The sequence below is a fragment of the Podarcis vaucheri genome (assembly GCF_965113315.1).
Source record: "Podarcis vaucheri genome assembly, chromosome: 4".
Taxonomy (NCBI): domain Eukaryota; kingdom Metazoa; phylum Chordata; class Lepidosauria; order Squamata; family Lacertidae; genus Podarcis; species Podarcis vaucheri.
The window spans coordinates 19,442,533-19,464,161 of NC_138762.1; the positions used below are offsets into that span (position 1 = coordinate 19,442,533).

The 21,629-nt window shown below is 47.0% G+C and overlaps 1 protein-coding gene across 1 annotated transcript in view; it reads right to left on the reverse strand.

The window, feature by feature from the left end:
- Nucleotides 1-21,629, reverse strand: part of MAML2 (mastermind like transcriptional coactivator 2) — a 147,761-nt gene that overhangs the window by 26,445 nt on the left and 99,687 nt on the right. The window contains exon 2 of the mRNA XM_082219032.1: nt 17,528-18,979. Within this exon, the coding sequence (XP_082075158.1) occupies nt 17,528-18,979 (1,452 nt within the window). The remainder of the gene's footprint in view (nt 1-17,527; nt 18,980-21,629) is intronic.

Consider the following 21,629-nt stretch of genomic DNA (forward strand, 5'->3'; position numbering starts at 1 on the left):
TCATCCCTGCTTTCAGGCAGAGGGAGCCAGCATTTGTTTGCAGACAGCCTTTCCTGGTCATGTGTCCAGCATGACTAAACCGCTTCTGGCGCAACAGGACACCGTGACGGAAGCCAGAGCGCATGGAAACGCCATTTACCTTCCCGCCACAGCGGTACCTATTTATCTACTTGCACTGGCGTGCTTTCGAACTGCTAGGTTGGCAGGAACTGGGACAGCAATGGGAGCTCACTCCGTCGCGGGGATTCGAACCACCAACCTTATGATCAGCAAGCCCAAGAGGCTCTATGGTTTAGACCATGGGTAGGCAAACTAAGGCCCGGGGGCTGGATCCGGCCCAATTGCCTTCTAAATCCAGCCCGTGGACAGTCCAGGAATCAGCGTGTTTTTACATGAGTAGAATGGTGTCCTTTTATTTAAAATGCATCTCTTGGTTATTTGTGGGGCCTGCCTGGTGTTTTTACATGAGTAGAATGTGTGAATTTATTTAAAATGCATCTCTGGGTTATTTGTGGGGCATAGGAATTTGTTCATTTTTTAAAAAAAATAAAATCGTCCAGCCCCCTCACAAGGTCTGAGGGACAGTGGACCGGCCCCCTGCTGAAAAAAGTTTGCTGACCCCTAGTTTAGACCACAGCGCCACCCGCATCCCTATGGGGGAATACTTCACCCCCTTTCCTCAAATGAGAGGGCAGACCAATTTTTTTGTTGAAACCAACACACTCCTTGGAAGTCAGATGCAAAGTCTGAATGACTGTTAAAAAAAATGTTTTGGTTTCGGCAGGCCAGCAAGTCTATTATGTTAGCAACCGTCTCGCCACAATCACTGTGAACACAAAAGCTATCACATAATCCCCTTGCTCTGTGTGAGATAAGTACAGTTGCGATAAATGAAGTACTTCTTTTTCTCGAGGATTAAATCTCCTTTTAGAGGTAGCTTTTGTTTCTGTTTCTGATCATCCTTTTTAATCAGCACAGATTGAGAATCAAAACAGACCCATAAAAGGCTTTAAACACACATACACACGCACAAACATTTTGCACACATTTCTCTTAAGGTATCAATAGATACCTTCTGCTGTTGGCCACACAGAGCTTTCGCCAAACCATATAAAACATGTCACGGTTTTGTGCCACAGGTTTTGAAACAGCCTTTAGGCATCTGTTGGCATTTGTATAATAAATGAAACAATTCTTTCCCTCCTGTTTCCTACTTTAGGGTGGTGATGGGAATTAGCAGAATCAGCAGGAGATGGATGACTTCAAATCATGACCGAACAAGGGGTGATTCTTGTCACCCTGCCATTTTTTGAGGAGAGTGGCCAAGAGACAGGGTTTCCCTTCAGACTGCAGAACACGGAGGAAGAAGACATGACCTTCCAAATGTTGTTGGACTAACAACCTCCTTCAGCTCTAGGCCACCAGCCACCATAGCCAATGGTCAAGGATGTTGGGAGCTGTAGTCCACAGAAACTTCCGGAATGCCACAAATTCTCTACCTATGGTGTGGAATATAATGGATCCGAAGTTATGAGAAAGGCAATTCTGACTCAACCTCAGGAAGAACTTTTTGACTGTTCCGACGGTGGAACGGACTCCCTCTCGGGATATGGTGGACTCTCCTTCACTGGAAGCTTTTAAGCAGAGGTTGGATGGCCATTATGTCATGGTTGCTTGAGTTGAGATTTTTGTGTCACAGGAGGTTGGACTAGAGGGCCATTGGGTCCCTTCCAACTCTACAATTCTACAATTCTAAACAGAGTGGGCTCGAGACAGTGATCCCATGTGGTAAGGTTGCATTTTATGATGCGTTAAAAGCCTGCTCACGCATACCCTCCGACATTTCTCTGATGAAAATAGGGACGTCCCAAGGAAAAGCGGGGTCAAATCAGAAACTGGAAATTCGGCTTCCGGAAATCCGAGACTGTCCCTGGAAAATAGGGACACTGGGAAAGTTTGCTAATGTTCTACAGGACTATTTATTGATTTCATTACACCAGCAATCAATCCTATGGTCCAACAGGCCACAGGAAGATACACAGGAAGATGCTGGATTTAGCTCAGGCTTGTCTACACTGACTGGCAGCTGGTCTCCAGGGTCTCGGGTAAGGAATCCTGCCCAGCCCTTCCTGAAGATGTTGGGGATTGATCCTGGAGCCTTCTGAATGCTTCTGAGATATGTCCCTTCCCCTAAGAGGGTGGGGTGGGGGAGAGACAGACAGACATGGAAGAAAGCTGCATTCCAGTTACAGCAGTCTTGCCATGTGAGACATATCTTCCCTGTAGGGTTCCAGCTTAGGATGTGGTCTTGGCAGCGTTTATCAATGCTGGGGGTGAGACAGGAGAGGGTTCATTTCTCCAATTTAGTGGCAAGCCTGGACTTGGCCGGAAGCCATGGAGGAGTGAAGCAAACGTTGCTTCGTCAACCTTCCTTTGTCCCAGAAAGAAAACGATTTCTGGCAACTTTTTAGACCCAAGTGTGCTCACTTCATGTGAAGTAAAAGCAAGAAAAGGAAAGGAAAATTAAAAAGGGGGGAGGGAGTGGGAAAAGAAAAGGTGGAGGCAGAAATTGCCAGGCAAACCAGTGATTCAGGTTTACAAGAAATAGTGTTGCTCACGAATGAGTAAGTGATATTCTGAGTCGGAATGATTTATAGCTAAAGACATTTCTCAAGGTAAAGTTCAGTATGGATGGGCAACGTTTGATTGCCTCTGTAGTAGACAAGAGGTTGGGAACCCACGCCCCCAATCAGCATGTGGAACCACAGAGCAATATTATTTTCGCTCCAGCAGAGCCACTTGTTCCATGCGTAGCACTGGGAAATCTGGCAAGCAAGACATTGGGAAGCGTGCACCTTTCGCTCTAGAAAGCAGCTGAAAAAATTCTGAGTCAGCCCTGGTTCCCATTACGATGGTGGCACTGGCAGCTCTTGAAATAAATAGGTCTGCTACTCGGGTGGAGCGCAGGCGTCTCCCAGCATTAGGGGCACCCAAGTCTCATTTCTGATATTAATTTTTTTGGCAAATACAGGAATTGCGACTCATTGCTGCTTCCAGGATATACACACGTCATTACTGCCGGCAACCTCATGCCCAACTTTAACCAAGAGCAGCTGTTAATTCTTAAGAGTGACCACTTATCCCCACAAAAAGGCAATGAAAGAGGTCACAGTTCTGCATAGAATTTGCATTTGCTGATTTATAGGCAGAGAAGCATTTTTTTGTTTCTAATTGCAGTCATTTAAATAGCAACGCAGGGCCTCTCACCACTGAGAGCTGGTCTGAGCAGGCCCATTCTGCTGCCTGGGTGCTAAGTAAAAAGGTAAAGGGACCCCTGACCATTAGGTCCAGTCGTGGCCGACTCTGGGGTTGCGGCGCTCATCTCACTTTATTGGCCGAGGGAGCCGGCGTTTGTCCGCAGACAGCTTCTGGGTCATGTGGCCAGCATGACTAAGCTGCTTCTGGCGAACCAGAGCAGCGCACAGAAACGCTGTTTACCTTCCCACCAGAGTGGTACCTATTTATCTACTTGCACCTTGACGTGCTTTCGAACTGCTAGGCTGGCAGAAGCAGGGACTGAGCAACGGGAGCTCACCCCATTGCGGGGATTCAAACCGCCGACCTTCTGATCAGCAAATCCTAGGCTCTGTGGTTTAACCCACAGCGCCACCCATGTCCCCCGGGTGCTAAGTATCTGAGGGCAATTTCAAGGCCTCTCCTTTCTCTTCTTAGGGTTGTTTTATCTTTAAAGCAGACTTGGACTGGACAGCCCTTCAAATAGAGGACACTGCAGGAGTCAGGGCTTAGCTTCTTCCCTTTCCTGTAGGTAGGAGATTAGGTCTTCAAAGGTTCTTCCAGATTTTATTACTATTTTTCAGGTGGGATTCAATCACACGCTGGCAAATTTAGGTCGATTGGTTTAGCGCAACAAACTTGTTATGACAGGAATAGCACTTAGCTGCTTCATCTAACCTCACCGCAAACTAATCAGAACGAATGCTCAATAAATAGCACCCACATCCTCATCATACAATTAAGGCACAGGGAGACCACTTACAGAATCGAGGGAGAATTGCTCAATATACAGGCCGCCCAGAAGCAACCCGAGACATTGCGTTATCCTAAACCTCATCCCCAAATTTAACCATGTGTAACTGTTACCCTTGGCCCTCTGAGCTGCCATAGTGATGGTTTAGAAGCATCTTCTTGAGCAGTACAGTGGTGCCTCGCAAGATGAAAAGAATCCGTTCTGTGATTCTCTTCGTCTAGAGGCTTTTTTGTCTTGCGAAGCAAGCCCATTGACAGATTAGCGGATTAGTGCTATTAGCGGCTTTTAGCGTCTTATCTGCTGATCGGATCAGCTGATAAGCGGCTTAGTGGCTTAGAAAAAGGGGGGGGGGACCAGCAAGAACTCGCAAGACATTGTCATCTTGCGAAGCAAGCCCATAGGAAATTCGTTTTGCGAAGCACCTCCAAAACGGAAAACTCATTCATCTAGCTAGTTTTCCGTCTTGCGAGGCATTCGTCTTGCGGGGCACCACTGTAAAAGCATTTTCAGTCTCCGATTGGTCCTGTCAACCCAGGCTGCCTCCCCAGACAGGAAGGCTAGAAAAAAACTCCCTGAATGAGCTGGGAATTTGTCTGGGCAGCACCAACTTTCCTGGTTCTCCTGTATTTCTGTTTTGGGTACCATTTGCACCTTGACAACAAGAGACCCAGTGTGGGGCTGTGGTTAGGTGCAGTGAGTTTCTACGGAAACAGCAGAGTGCAAAAAGATAGCCCAGGAGATCAGAGTTCAAATCTCCCCTTAGCCGAGGAGTTCACTGGGCGTTCTTGGCCCAGTCGCAGTCTCTCAGCCTCACCCACCTCACAGGGCTGCTGTGAGGAAGAAAACCATGAACACCATACTGAGCTCCTTGGAGGAAAGCGGGGATCTAAATGGAATCACGAATAAAATAATTATAATCCACTGGAAACAGAACATGTGTTTATACCAAGCAATGACCAGATATGCCTTTCATCTCAAGTGTGCGCGCGCGTGTGCATGCATGCACGCACAGACACACACACACACACACACACACACACACACACAAAATAGTTAATGAGTTTCTACTTTTCGGCTGTGAGAGAAATTCCGCGGTTACACCTCCCGAGGGATTTGTGAAAGTGTTACCTCAAAACATCAAACATACATATCTGAAGGATTTTTTCCCCCCCCGTTTGCTATTAAGTCTTCTAAAACTGCCGTGTTAATGAGCCTTTTTTCTCTGATGAAGGAAAATGATACTTTCTCCCTCAAGGCTTGAAGCAACATTTAGAGAATGGAAAGACAATAGCTGTGCAATGGCTAAGAGTCTGTGCTTTATGGAAGTATAACGCCCCAGATTTCATTTTTTTATTCTTTAGTTGGAGGAGAACTACAAAAGGCCTTTGTCAGAGGAAACCCGCCAATCAGAGTATGGTCCTTCCTCTTCCTCTGTGATACCAATCTGGTGACCAGGGATTTGGTACATTTTTGATTCAGTTTTCAGATCGATCAAATTCACCCACACCCCCCAAAAATAGGAGAAGCAAAACATAGCCTCCCCCCCACCCCATGCACATTTATCCAAATGCTGGGATTCAATTCGTCAACCACTGTTGTTGTTTTAAAATGCACAAATTAGGCAAAAGTGTGTAAATGTATGACAAAATTAGTGAAAAAAACACACAAAGATACATTATACTGAGAGAAACTGCTTGCAGAAATGCGTACGTTAGTCAAAATTGCATGCAACAAGCTGTTTGCTAGAAATTGAGAAGAATTTTCATGAGTGTTAAATAAAAAAATCATAGAATTGTAGAGTGAGAAGAGGAGCTTAAGTGGTGGAAATTTGGGGGTGCTGAGGAACAATTAATTACCATTTTTAATCAGTGATCAAGCCATTAAGTAATGGATATTACCAATTATGTTTTTTAAAAAATAAAAAAGTGGATTTAGAACTCTGTCTATCCTTGGACTTGCTAGGCTGTCTTGGGCAATTTCCCATCCTCAAAATGATACTCAGACCTCCTAGAGCTGTCATGGAGGTGAGAAAAATACCCGAACACGTTAGAAGTGTAGTTCAGCCAAGGAACTAACAGCTCGATCCTGTAAGCTGGTTGCAGAAACAACAGATCACAATGAAGTGCAGCGTAGCAGCTCAAAGACCGGATGATGAATCAGAAAATCCCTGGGTCAAGTATCACCTCAGCAATGAGCTCACTATAAGGCCTTTGGCAATCCTTTCTGAACGTCAGTGACCCCCCTCCATTTCAAAACAACTCCCTCTAATACCAAACTCTGGGGATGTGTGCCAACAGGGCTGGAGCAAAAACAGGGTGACTGTTTGTGTGGGATCAGCATGTTCGAGGTATGTGTGCGTGTGGATGCCGAGGCTTGCAGAAGTACAGTACCCCAAGCAGTTTTAACCGTCAATCCCTCTTTCCCTGAGGGACTCTGGGAATTGTAGCTCCGTGGAGGGGAATGAGGGAGGGGTCTACTAACAACACCCAGGAACCATTAACAAACGACAGTTCCCAGAATCCTTTGGGGGAAGACATGAGCGTTTAAAGCCATGTTGCGGCGCTTTAAACGCAGCCACAATCGAACCAGTGGCAAGCCTTGCAAGAGCAAACCAGGGTAAATGCTGAACAAACAGGTTATCCTGAGGAGTCCTTTGTTCTTTTGAACGGCACGTCCTCTTCTAAGCTGCTTTTGGGTGTTTTCAAAGCAGAAAAACTCCCATAGCATACCTCCTACCATGCGGGATCATTGTGGTTTAACCACAACAGCTGAAAAAGATTGCGAGGTTAACAGGGAAACGTGTCTGGGTTTTTGTTTTGTTTTGCAGATGCTAGTTCCTGGATCCGGGCCTTGAGTATATAAACACTCTTCTCATCGATAGAAGGGGCTTCCCTCCTGTTTCACATACTGACACAGATCCACATCTTTCCTAGCCGCCTGCTCGGACTTCTCACAGTCGTCTCGACCAATCAGGGTTGGGATCCAGTCCCTGGGGACGACTCAGGCATCCCACTTTGGCAGAGGCTCTCATTCCCATGGAAGGAAGCGCCGTTTTTACACCCTCCGCAGCATTCGACATTAGATGGCCACATTCTCATACGTTCTTGCTCATTTCCTCACAAACGTTTTTCCTCAGCAAGAGGAGGCAAATCACCCTGCGCAGAGCAAAGGAATGTCCACCCCACTACCCCATTTTGCTGAAAAGTAAATCAATGACAAGAAAGCATTAAAGCTGCCTTCAGCTACACTGTACTGTACTGCACTGGAAAAACCTGGGCTTGCAAGGTCTTTTCACATTTTTCACTTGCCCGTGTGTGGTGGGATGGGTGACACATGAATACCGGAGATTAGCTAGTCCCAGCCCCCTGATGATTCAGGAAAACCCACGATTACAACGTCCCTGACAGGTAGCCCATCCAAGCTCTGCTTACAGACCTTGAGCGAAGGAGATCCTGCCACCTCCTGTAGTAAAGGTAAAGGGACCCCTAACCATTAATTCCAGTCGTGACAGACTCTGGGGTTCCGGTGCTCATCTTGCTTTATTGGTCGAGGGAGCTGGCGTACAGCCAGCATGTGGCCAGCATGACTAAGCCACTTCTGGTGAACCAGAGCAGCGCATGGAAACACCATTTACCTTCCCGCTGGAGTGGTACCTATTTATCTACTTGCGCTTTGACATGCTTTCGAACTGCTAGGTTGGCAGGAGCAGGGACCGAGCAACAGGAGCTCACCCCGTGGCGGGGATTCGAACCGCCAACCTTCTGATCGGCAAGTCCTAGGCTCTGTGGTTTAACCCACAGCGCCACCCGCGTCCCAAGCTCTCCTGTGATAGGTCTGCCTCAAAAGACCATACAGCTCCGTAGTGTTCTAATATTTGGCGAAAGTGCCCTTTGTTATCATTTGAACAACCGTAAAACAAATCAGCTTGATCATTTGTGAGACAACTTTGCAAATAAAGGATGAAGCAAATGTGTCTCCAGGAGAGAGGACTCATACTAGTCGGTTCAGAAGAAAACCTTTTCAATTTTCACAATCAGCTTGGGCTGATCTTCGTACTCTCCGAGGGGCTCTGCTTACGAGGGACCCCACCCCCTTTTCTGCTTCTCGGCCCTCGTAAAACTGCTCAGATGGGCACTCCCTTTGTTGCAGTTTTGCAGCGTCCCTTTATTTAAGTCAAATAAACATTTAAGGCAGGAATGAGCACAAAGGCTACACAAAGCAGTGGGGGGGGGGCAGCCTGCCCTGGAAGTGGGCAGCGCCAGAGGCAGCACCCCTCCCTCATCCACAGAGACATACAACTTCCCCCACACCCTCTGATTCACACCCAGAGATCACGACTTTTCCTGCTCTCTCTCTCTTGACACACAACCTATCCTTCCCTGCCTGTCTCCCCCATTCTTTTCCCCCACCCCTCACACTATAAACTTCCCTCCCTAACTGCATCAACGGGGAGTGAACTCCTGGGGAATAAGTCCCTCAACACTTGAACAGAGATTTTGGGAGAATATGTAGAAGTCCGCGCTCCCCAATGATCCCGGGGCAGCTAAAATTTCCGTCCCTGCTGTTTTCCCCACCGTACGGAGCAGTCTTTGGGTCCCCGGACGTTGTTGCGACTACAAATCCCATCATCCCTGGCCACTGGACCTGCTAGCTACGGATGATGGGAGTTGTAGTCCAATATGGGGGCCCAAGGCTGATGCAGAGGATGGGTGATGAGCTAGGTAACTGGGAGAAGTGGGCCATGCTGAGAGTGACTGCAGGTTGCATGATGCCCAGACCATGTGAAATCTAATTCTACTCCAGCCTGGCCAACGGCAAGGGATGATGGGAGCTGGAGTCTATCTGCACCCTGAGAGCTACAGGTTTTGCTTGTTTATTTATTTATTTATTTTATAAAAGGAATTCATGTGGAACGTTATTTACAGCACAGTGGAGCTCTCTCAAGGGATGGTATACTCATCCGCTTCAGCTGAATCGCCAGCTGTGTCCTTATCTGGAGAAAACGGACCTTGCCATAGGCCCTTATGGCCTGGTTACAGCCAGGCTAGACTACTGAAATGCGTTGTTTCCGGGGCTGCCTTTGAAGATAGCTTGGAGGCTACAGAAGACCTTCTTCTTTCAAGCCTTTTCAATAAATTTAATCTATTAAATAAATTTAATAAAATAAGATAAATAAGTGGAGATCTTTATCCCTCAATTTATCTGGATTGAAACTACGTTTAATTGCTTGCGTACCTATGTTTGTTTTTAAATAAAGTTTGCATTGTTTTAAATATACGGAATCGTTTTCAATTGTCTTTTACACATGTTTTATGGGTATATCTGCTTTTTTTTATGATTGCGTATTTCATTGTTGTAAGCCACCCTGGGACTTTGGGGTGAAGGGCAGGTGAGAATCTAAACAAGCAAACGAACTTCACCTGGTGCAGAATACAGCTTCTAGGTTGCTTGTGGCGGTTGGGCAATCTGAAAATACAGCACTGATTCTGTACTAGATGTGCTGATGGGCCCAATTTATGGTGGTGGTGATTATCTTTCAAGAGGTAAACAGTTTGGGACCATGCTGTTTGAAGGATCACCTGCTTCAACTTGCCTGAGCCTGAAGACTGGCCATAGTAGTCCTACTCACTAGTCAGGGCACAACAAACAGGGTCTTTTCTGTGCTGGCCCCATACTTACAAACTGTGCTTTCAAGGGAAGGTACCCTTGGCTCCCTTCCTGTCTATTTGTAAATGGGCCTTTAACACCTGGATGTTTCAGCTCTGCTTACAATTTGACGTTAGTTTCACCTTGTTTTAATGGTTATTATTTCTCGCAAACCACTAGATGTTTTACTACAATCAAGAGGTATTATCAGACTTTCCTAGTGTCTCTATTTTCCATAGACAGTCCCGGATTTACATAAGCTTGGCCAGTTTCTGAATTGATCCTTTTCCTTAGGATGCCCCTATTTTCACTGGAGAAATGTTGGAGGGTGTGGAGTTATGCGTCCCAAGCCAAGGAGATAAGTAATAATATAATATAATACAACCTTTAAAAGACACCTGAAGTCAGCCCTGTACAGGGAAGTTTTTAAATGTTTAATTATGTTTTTAATATGTTGGAAGCTGCCCAAAGTGGCTGGGGTAACCCAGTCAGATGGGTGGAGTATAAACAATAAAATTATTCTCATTATTATGGAACAGGACGTCCCTGTTTTCACCAGAGAAATATTGGAGGGTATGGTATATAAATGTCATTAAAATAAATATTTTGATTTTGATTTGGGAAGGTTACTTGAATGCTGTGTGACTTATCCGGACTATTATTTCACGTTGTTGTTGGAGTTTTAATTTTTTTTGTAAAAAGCCGTCAAGGTCCCTTTAAGGACAGTATAATATCTATATATAAAATAAATGCTCCTCTTTAACACCCTTAGGTGACATTGACTCCAGACTCCTGTGGCTTCATCACCAGCTCTCGCTGTCCTCCAGCGTCAATAGTTCGTAGTCCCTTTCGCTCATGCGGTATTTGAGATGAACAAATTTATAATTTACGGGCCTTTTACGGACTTGCTATTTCCACACAGAGGGCCTATTCATCAATCTCTCAGGAAGTCTCAACAAAGAAAGTGATTGATGGATATATATGGTTTCTTTAGTGCTCCTGTTCTTGATGCAGTAAATGATTCTGAGCTCGCCCTCCCCTCTCTCACACACACACACACAAACCCGCTTCAATGCACACAGCGTAATTTCCATGAACAACATGACCCATTTACTCTGATGTGGCAGAAGACAGAGGCCTTAAAGTGGGTCTGCAGGTCTCGAGGCTGCAACGCGGACATGCCTTCCGAAGCCCTTTTTTTGCACAACTAGCATTTTGATTCCCGTTCTGCTGTAGTGGAGAGACGTCCTTGTGAACTAGAGAACTGGCGAATATGTCAATTCTGGCTTCTCTCGGTTTCTCGTTCCACTCCCCCCATCTTAAATTCAGTTCTAAGGACCTAAGAAGGTTCTGTTGGATCAGGCCTTTAGCCAAGAGCAGACTTTGCTCTTTCAGATTTCAGCAGCAAAGCCAAAATTCTGCTCAATGGAAGGGAACTGCTTACCCTAAAGAGGCCAGGATTGTGGCTCACCTGCATGGGGGAGGCCCGTAGCTCAGGGGCAGAACATTTGCTTTGTATGCAGAAGGATCCAAGCAACAGAGGCTGGTCCATTTAGGCAGATGCCCTGCTAGGCTCAGGCTGCGCTCAGCCAGGCAGCCCCCGGGTGCCTCTTTTGTGACTTACAATCAGTCAGATCTGCCTGTCACTGGCTCTGAATCTATCCTCTACTGACCACCCTGCCATGCCTAATGGGTCCCAGATGCCGCTGGTTCCAAGTTCAATTCTTGGCATCTCTAGGTAGGGGTAGGAGAGGAAGAGGAAGAGGAAGAGGAGGAGGAGGAGGAGGAGGAGGAGGAGGAGGACTAGTTTGGATTTGATATCCCGCTTTATCACTACCCAAAGGAGTCTCAAAGCGGCTAACTACCGTATTTTTTGCTCTATAAGACTCACTTTTTCCCTCCTAAAAAGTAAGAGGAAATGTGTGTGCATCTTATGGAGCGAATGCAGGCTGCGCAGCTATCCCAGAACCCAGAACAGCAAGAGGGGTTGCTGCTTTCACTGTGCAGCGATCCCTCTTGCTGTTCTGGCTTCTGAGATTCAGAATATTTTTTTTCTTGTTTTTCTCCTCCAAAAACTAGGTGCGTCTTGTGGTCTGGTGTGTCTTATAGAGTGAAAAATATGGTATCTCCTTTCCCTTCCTCCCCCACAACAATCACTCTGTGAGGTGAGTGGGGCTGAGAGACTTCAGAGAAGTGTGACTTGCCCAAGGTCACCCAGCAGCTGCATGTGGAGGAGCGGGGAAGCGAACCTGGTTCACCAGATTACGAGGCCACCGCTCTTAACCACTACACCACACTGGCTCTCTGTCTGAAACCTTGGAGAGCTGCTGCCAGCCAGTGTCGAGAAACACTGAACTAGATGGACCGATGGGTCCGACTCAGCATAAATCACCTTCCTGCGTTCCTCTGAGCATCATCCCGGAGAAGCCATGTGTGAAGAAACCTGCCATGTGTTCGACTCTGTATGCTTAATTTCACTTGTCCCCAGAACAGAAGGGCCATGTTATTATTGTTCAGGCTCAGTGCACTGCACTGCCGGTGGGTTCACTAATTGAGAGACGAATACAGACCTGGCCATAGTTTGTTTGGTTTTCCTTTAAAGAGAGGTCCCCGCCCCAATGGACGACGCACAGCGCACTGGAGACGAATGAAGTGACTCATTAGCTTCAGTCTTCTCTTGATCAAAGCACTGCGAGCGCTGAATCTATGGGTCCTCAGAGCAAACATTCCAGCCTCCCTAATTCCCCGCCTCCCTTTCACATATGACTTTAATGAACTATTAATGTGCAAATCCATTGGGTAATGGGTCACTAATAGCTTCTAACTTGTTTTGAGCTCCTTTGGGGAGGGGAGAGAACCATCTGGGGTGTGTTCACAGGTGACGCTAATAACAGGGTTCCTCTCCAAAGCTGTGTTCTGTTTTGTTTCTGCGCTTGCCAATATGGTTAATGCGTCACGCAGCGTAGAGAAAACGACCATTTTACAAAACAGAATCATATGATGTTTTAACTATGGGTGTTTTAATGCAGATTGAGCATATCCCTTCCTGAGATCGAGGTGGGGGATACAGATGTTGTTGAGCAACACCTAACAGCCAGCATCGCCAGGGAAGGGGTTTGTAATCCAAATACATCCAGAGGGTGACAGGTTCTTAAAAGATGGGACACGAGGCTACCACAACTGATGATACCTTTGGGATATAGAGCACAGAGGCCTGGATGTTCTGCAGGAAAAACACGCACTCTGGATCAAAGTTGACAGCAGTACAGTGGAACCTCGGGTTACATACGCTTCAGGTTACATACGTTTAAGGTTACAGACTCTGCTAACCCAGAAATATTACCTCAGGTTAAGAACTTTGCTTCAGGATGAGAACAGAAATCGTGCTCTGGCGGCGCGGCAGCAGCAGCAGGCCCCATTAGCTAAAGTGGTGCTTCAGGTTAAGAACAGTTTCAGGTTAAGAACGGACCTCCGGAACGAATTAAGTACTTAACCTGAGGCCTCTGGATGCGAACGGGATCTGTTCCAGAGCCCCGTTCGCATCCTGAAGAGAACGTAAGACATGACTGCACGTCTCGTTTTGCCGCTTCCGCGCATGACGTCATTTTGAGTGTCTGCGCATGCGCGAGAGGCGAAACCCAGACGTAACGCGCTCCGTTACTTCCGGGTCGCCGCAGAGCGCAACCTGAAAATATTTAAGCTGAAGCGTATTCATCCCAAGGTATGACTGTACAACTGACCTGAACTAAAAACCAAGTGTTCTGCACATGTGTAAGTCTCCCTCTCTGCAAGGAATTCTACGCATGCAATTGCACTTTTCGCAATGCATATTTTTAAAGGATCACCGCTACGCTGCTTCCTTCCCATAATAAACATTTGATAAGGCCAATGGGTTGTGGGTCACTCTCCCATAGCTCACTGTGACATCAGAGAAGCCCAGTCAACAGCATAGGGTAGGGGTGTGTTTGTTTGCCTCAGAGGTCAAGATCGTTCTCAAGCAAGTTTCCAAAGGTGCTTGAACACGTGATTTGTATGTTATTGTAAGATACCACACACATTTTTAAAATATATGTGGTCTTAATCTCTCTCCCCTTCCCACCCCGACTTCAGTCACTTTGGAAAGGGGAGAAGGGATAAGATGACTGAAATGTCATGTGCATGTATGAATGTGTGTGCGCGCACAGCTGCACACTCATGCACGTACAATGCTACCAAATCTCACCTAAATTGATATTCAAGGGGAATATGGAAGATCACAGAGAATGTAGAAATTTGAGAAAGGAAGAAAAAACATGTGGAAAGTCGCTCCTGCAAAGCAACACAGATGAAGTGGGGTGGGGGGTCAGAATCCTGCACGGTGGCACAAACTACTGCCTTCATTTCCCCATTTCTCGAGAACTCAAGCACTTCTCCTTCAATCGTATGCTCAGTCCCTAAAGGCAGAAGCCATGAAGTTAGAAAATCCTTTCCTCCCCCACCCGTGGCCTGACACAAAGCGCCAGTGACAGGCAGAGAAATAAGCCTTGTGCTTTCACTTAGCAAGCTTTAGCTTGATAAAGACATGTCTCAAAGTGCTTTTTCGAGACTTTAGAGCCAGAAAATTACAGAGGGTTATCAGCTGTGGATAAAAACAATGTATACATTTAGGAAGAGTTCCAATTGCAGCACCCTTCTTTGACAGGAGAGCTACAACTGTTTTTCGAGACCTGTGTGCTTACGTTTCCCTGCTTTTTAAATAACGGTGGCCTCAATTCAGCCTCTGTAGCAATGCTTATTAAGAAAGCACTCTGCTTAGTAAGCACTGGTGGCTGAGAAATAATCTTCTACCACAACGTTTCAGATGCCTGTTAGCGAACAAGTTTGTCACGAACAACCTCCTTCTGAGGCACGGATACTGACTCGGCTCAGACGTAATGGCAAACCATGATTATGTATTTGCTGCTATGTGCACAAGCAAAGATGCGCATTGAACCAGCATGCTGGTCCATAGCCTGCCATCCTCCTTTACAATTGAGGGGGTGGAGATTTAAAACATCTTTTCATGGTTTGTGGCAAACTGCCATTTCCTGAATACAGGAAACTGTGGTTTGTACAAAAGACAGTTAACAAACCAGGAAATGAACCAAGATTGGACTGTGGTTTGGTCTCCTAGTTTGTTAGTAAAATACGGTTTGTACAAACCACAGTTTCCTCTATTCGGATTAAACAGGAAACTGTGGTTTGATACAAACCATGAACATATGAAAACGAGGGAGGGAGGAGCAGAATATAAACCTGAGGCTTATTCATATAATGTCAGACAATGGTTTGTTATTGTGACTGAGTGTTTTATGTGCTCTGTTTTCTTCCTACCTTTTCTACTAGTTATTGACTGATATAAATACATTACAACCCTGTCAGAAAGCTGAGATCGACAGGAAGATGTTAGACTGAGTTTGTGCAGACATTTCGCACATCCCACCAAATGCAACATCACCCTCAGAGCACAGAGGAACATTTCTGAATGCACAGTTAAAAGCCATTGAGGCACCAGCAGCCAGGAGACAGTCCTCGCCTTGTGCCACCTCTCTGTTTACATGTCTGAAAATTCTGAGCTCAAGCAAAAAAACCTGACATAAACCCACAGGCGTCTGATCGGCCACTGTGGGAATAAAGTACTGGACTATATAGGCCCTTGGTCAGTTCCATTTGGACTCCTATGTTCTTGTGTTTGTGCGGCTATCATTTTGCTACCGGCCTCGCCATATTTAGGAACCTAAGGAAACGCCTTATACGGAGTCATGCTGCTGGTGCGTCTAACTTAAGGCTGTCAACACTGACTGGCAGTGTCAAACACGTGACATTCCCAGCCCTACAGATGTCAGAGTTTGAATCTGGGACCTTTTGCATGCAAAACAGATGCTCAACCACTGAGTGGCGAATCTGCCCAACTTAGTTTCTCTCAGTATCTCATTTTTTCAACCCTTTGTTCATTTCTCCATGTAAGTTTGAGGCTGGTTTTTTTAAAGTCATAATAATAATAATAATAATAATAATAATAATAATAATAATAATAATTTATACCCCACCCATCTGGCTGGGTTTCCCCAGCCGCTCTGGGCAGCTCCCAGCAGAGTATTAAAAACATAATAAAACATCAAACATCAAAACAGGGCTGCCTTCAGATGTCCTATAAAAGTCAGATAGTTGTTTATTTCCTTGACATCTGATGGGAGGGCATTCCACAGGGTGGGCGCCACTACCAAGAAGGCCCTCTGCCAGGTTCCCTGTAACCTCACTTCTCACAGGGAGGGAACCACCAGAAGGCCCTCGGCGCTGGACCTCAGTGTCCGGGCTGAACGATGGGGGTGGAGACGCTCCTTCAGGTATACTGGGCTGAGGCCATTTAAGGCTTTCGAGGTCAGCACCAACACTCTGAATTGTGCTTGGAAATGTACTGGGAGCCATCAGCAATTTCTCCTAATTTTGTCTGCTACAGATGCATTCAAGCTCCCAGCAATATCTCAATGCAGGCCTGGCGCCAGGACACAGGATCCTCAGGCAAATTCTAGGGCCCTTTGGTCCCAGCAGGGCACCACTGGTGCGGCTGCCCCCATCTCCGCAGCTGATGTGTGACTCATTTGAGTGGTGATGAAGCCTTAGGGCAGTGTTTCCCAACCTTGGGCCTTCAGCTGTTTTTGGACTACAACTCCCATCATCCCTAGCTAGCAAGACCAGTGGTCAGGGATGATGGGAATTGTAGTTCAAAAACAGCTGGAGGCCCAAGGTTGGGAAACACTGCCTTAGGGAATGGCCCCGACTGAGCGAAACACCTGTACTCGCTGGTGCCACCATCTGGATTACACCAGCCTTGCCCCTGGCACACACACAGTGGGAGCTATACAATTCAGATGGCAACACAACGTGGGTGCTTTCTGTTGAATGGTAGGAGAAATAGCTTGCTGGTCAGAGCAGTCCAACAGTGGAACCGATTACAGTGGTACCTCTGGTTATGAACTTAATTCGTTCTGGAGGTCTGTTCTTAACCTGAAACCATTCTTAACCTGAGGTGCTGCTTTAGCTGCTGCTGTGCCACCGCCATGCGATTTCTGTTCTCATCCTGAGGTAAAGTTCTTAACCCGAGTTACTACTTCCGGGTTAGCGGAGTCTGTAACCTGAAGTGTTTGTAACCCGAGGTACCACTGTATCTTGAAGGACAGTGTGCTCTCCCTTGCTAAAGATCTTCAAGCAGATGGCTTAAAGGCCCTCTGTTAGGGGACACTCTTAACTCAGGATTTCCTGTGTCAAGCAGGAGGGGAGGGGTTAGGCTACATCCAGTGTGGTGACCCTCTGGCCCTCCAGATGTTGCCAAACTCCAACTCCCATCACCCCTGTTCATTGGCCACGTTTGCTGGGGCTTATGGGAACTGTAGGTTGACAACTTCCATAGGGCCCCCTATACTGAACTAGGTGGCCTGCTAAAAGGCCTCTGCATCTCCTCTCTGCTCCTAGGATTGTAGAAAGCCCTTCCCCTCCCAACCCTACTACCGTATTTTTTACTCTATAAGACTCACTTTCCCCCTCCCAAACAGTAAGGGGAAATGTGTGTGCATCTTATGGAGCAAATGCAGGCTGCACAGCTATCCCAGAAGCCAGAACAGCAAGAGGGATTGCTGCTTTCATTGTACAGCGATCCCTCTTGCTGTTCTGGCTTCTGAGATTCAGAATATTTTTTTTCTTGTTTTCCTCCTCCAAAAACTAGGTGCGTCTTGTGGTCTGGTGCGTCTTATAGAGCGAAAAATACGGCAATTTTCACAAATCACTGAACCATCCTGTTGAAAGAAGCAAGCTTACCAGCTGGTGCTGAGGCGGGACAGGATACTGAAGCCCCGAAACCGGCTGGCCTTGCAGCATTTTCTGCAGCAGGATCTTCTGCTGCAAAGCTAAGGGTATGTTCGGTGGCCTCTGCAGAGGCTGGCTTGGGAGAGGTTGGGGTGGCCGTGTCTGCTGCTGCTGGTTCTGTTGTTGCACCGCGGCAGAGTTAGGTTGCTGCTGCTGTGCATAGTGCAGAATGGAAGGCTTGTTTTGGGAACCCAAAACGGAAGGCATCTGCTGGCTGGCTTGCTCCGAGTTGAAATGAAACAAAGGCTTGATGTTGTTCTGAGGCTCCTCCAGAGACATCTGACCACTGCTTATATAACCCCTGTTGAGGTCCTGAGGCTTTCGCTGCATCATCATGTTCATGGGATTGCCCTGGGGCATGGAGCTTGGCCGGTAAAGGTAGTTATTTATCCCTTTCGGCTGGTTCCCATTCCCAGGCATTCCGGAGCTTTGAGGGCTGAACTGCTGCTGGTGGAAAGGAGTGCTGGAGATCTTCTCCTGGCCGAAGGACCCGGGAGAAGGCTCGGCGGACGTCAAAGCGGGCCAGGGGGACGACGGCTGGCTTTGCTGGCACTGCTGAATAAGGGCATGTTGCTGTCGGTTGGCCGCGATCTGCTTCAACTGCTGGGCGTGGGAGACCTCCTGCCAGCTGGCCAAGGGCCGGTTGGGAACTGAAGACCCTTGAGATGGAGGAGTCTGAGTCTGAGATGCTGAAGGAATTGGCGATGAGGCGGACATAGCGGCCCCGGACATCGTGTAAGCTGGGCCCGTGGAAGAAGGCCTCATCTGGGGAGACCCCACGGAAGCTTGGTTCAGACCTGGCGAGTACTCTTGCTTGATCACCATCTTGTCCATCTGCAAGGAGGAAGACCTGGCCGAGGGTGCTCTCTGGACCTGCTGCCCGAGGTCGATGCTAAAGGGCTCGTCTTTATTGATGGTGGCGTTGATCATGTTTTCCAGCTCAAGGTCGCTCATGGGCGGCACCGAAATATTTGTCAGCTCATTGAACAGCTCCTGAAGTTCCGGGTCCATCAACTGTTCCCCTGCGTCTTCTCCGTATCGCACGGGGAAAGGATTGCCCTGGGAGCCCTGCCCATCCAGGTGCTTACTGCAAGAGCTGGTTTCACCGGGCTCTTTCTTGACCTCCTTCAGAGTCATGTTGAACATCCCGTTTGCGTTTGAGTGGGTGTTGCCGGTTGGGCTGCTGACTTTCCTCTGAGCGCCTTGTTCAGCCGTCAAGGTTCCCAACACCGGCTGGTTGGGGCAATTGTTGCCACAGTGTCCACCTTGCCCCACAGAAAGGTTATTATCGCCCACTCGGATCCTCTTAATATCAAGGAAGGTGCAGTCAGCAATGCCATTGGACCTCTTGTTAATGGCCGGCGACAGATTCACCACCAGTTTTCTCTTCAAGGAACCTTGGAGCTGGAAGGAACAAGGAGACTCTTTATTAGGCATTCAAAAACATCACTATAATTAATGAAGCCAACGTGTTGGCTTCTAACATGGTGCTTACAACATCAGTGGTGAAGTTTAATTCATGAATGTCTGCCCACTTTGGACATTACAGCAGTATCTTGTGTTAGAAATACCCAACAGTGAAATATTATCTTGTCTGCGGTCTTACTGACTCCTCGCAAACTATCAAGGCACCTGTAAGGATCTTCTATTGCAATGTTTTTCTCACATGTCTGGAAATCCATTGGAGGCCCATGCAGCCAGGTTTCTAAATACCTGGTCTGTAATTGTAATCATCATCATCATCATCATCATCATCATCATCATCATCATCATATTTTATTTATATCCCGCCCTCCCCAGCCGAAGCCGGGCTCAGAGCGGCTACCAACAATAAAAGTAACACAATTTACATAAAATCACAATCAATTAATTGAAATGCATTCTAAAATCAACTAATTCTAAAAACAATTCAAAATCAAATTGATGGCAACCACTGGGCTAGAGTTCTGTGAAGAATTACCAAAGCAGGGGCTCAGGCTGCGCCCTGTCCAAAGGCCTGGTGGAACAGCTCTGTCTTGCAGGCCCTGCGGAAAGATGTCAAGTCCCGCAGGGCCCTAGTCTCTTGTGACAGAGCGTTCCACCAGATCGGGGCCACAGCTGAAAAAGCCCTGGCTCTGGTTGAGGCCAGCCTAACCTCCCTGTGGCTTGGGATCTCCAAGATGTTTTTATTTGAAGACCGTAATTTGAAACCTATGCAAATGCATTTCCTAAGCCATATATTCATCCTACCAGCTGAGCACGAACTCCATGCTTCTTCCCACCAACAGCTCGCAACCCCTTCTGTCCCTTTTATGTTCGACAGTTCAACTCCTGATCAGTTAAGATGTTCGTGAGCATTCCACAATGCCACCGGACTACAACTCCCATCATCCCTGACCATTCTGGCCAGGGCTATGGGAGCTGGGAGTCTAGCAACAACAAGAAGTCCTGCTCATTGAAACCCAGGAGTGCCTGACTGTAACTAGATCATACCATTTTATACCACTTCAGCATTGTCAATCCTATATTTATTTCTTCTGCTTATAACATTGTGAAAGTGACTCTCATTTTTGTCAACTTTCCAGTGTGATGTGAATTATAAGACTTCTCCAGGAGTAAATGGGTAAGACCACAGCTGAGCTAGATTTTTAAGTCACCTTCAGTCTGTAGGTCCAGCTCTGAACAAAATCTATCTCTAATTCAGGGAAGGGGAACTGGGGACCCTACAGATTTGCTGGACTACAACTTGTATCATCCCTGACCATGGATTGTGCTGGCTGAGGCTGATGGGAGTTGGAGTCCAACAATATCTGGAGGGCCCCAGGTTGCCCAGACTTGCTGTAATATATTTCAGGTGCACCTGAAATACAACCAAAGATAACAGTGTGGTGATATCAGTGATCAGAGACTCTTGGTTACCTAACTTGGTAAAATTCAAACCGTAAGGAGAATGAGGTAATGCACAGGCTTTGTTGATTCCTTCCACTGCATGCTTTCTTTCCAGTAAACCTGGTAAACTACATTTGCTTCTTTTCTCGGTTATCTTTGCACTCCCTTCTGCTAAACCGAAATCACTCTCCAAGTCCCACATTCTTCTTGTGAAGCAAGGAAGTCTCCAGGCAACAAAAGCCATATCCTGGCAGCACATTTTGCTCTTCTCAGTCTTTATTTCATTAATTTCCTTTAAAAATAAATAAACCAGCAGCTCTTCAAAATCCCAGGAGTTCTTGGAGTTAAGTGAAAATAAATGCCTAAATCGACCGCAATTCCCAAGACTGCAATCACGCCACTTCTCTTTTCACTACTGTATCTCCTAGACCCAAGCTGTTCTTTAAGTTATCTAGGGTATGCAAAGCAATTCGATGGTTTGGCACTGGGAGAGAGTATAGTGATAATGAAGATTAATATCATCCCTGGCCCACATGCACACACCACTTCATACTTGGAGCTGGTTCCATCCCACCTTGTGATCTTCTGTCTTTCGTCTGTACCACTCAAATGCCTTTTATCAACTTACCATATGAAATGGCCTTGCACTAAGTTAGTTCAATGGTCCAACCAGCCCCGACTTCGTCTGTATTGGTTGGCAGTGGCTCTCTAGGGGAGGTACCACAGCTTTCCAATCCTTGATCTAGGCTCTACTCTGACATAATTTCGCGACTCTTCTATACTCCATTTTCTCCTAGAATACGAGTGCAAGCGATCGTACCCAAGCACTGACCGTCAGCTGATGGTTGGTGTTTGGGAAGCTGTGTCCACAGTGCTTCCCAAACTGGCAATCAGCTGATAGCAGGGGCGGCGTCTCTGGTTTTGCCACCGGAAGCAAAATGGGAAGTGCCATCCACCCTGCCACTTCCACTGCCAGCATCTGTTCCCAGTTTCAGGCAAGATCTCACCCATTCAGGGTGAGAGCTTACAGATTTGGGGCAAAGTATCGCACACTCTGCAAGAAATCGGCACTGGTGTTAGTGTCCCTTCTCTGCCAGTGGTGGAGGCGTTAGGGCAGGTAGGATGTCTGCAAGGGCGCCAACTTGGGGGCTTATGCCACCGCCGTCTAATGGCTGTGCCGGCCTTG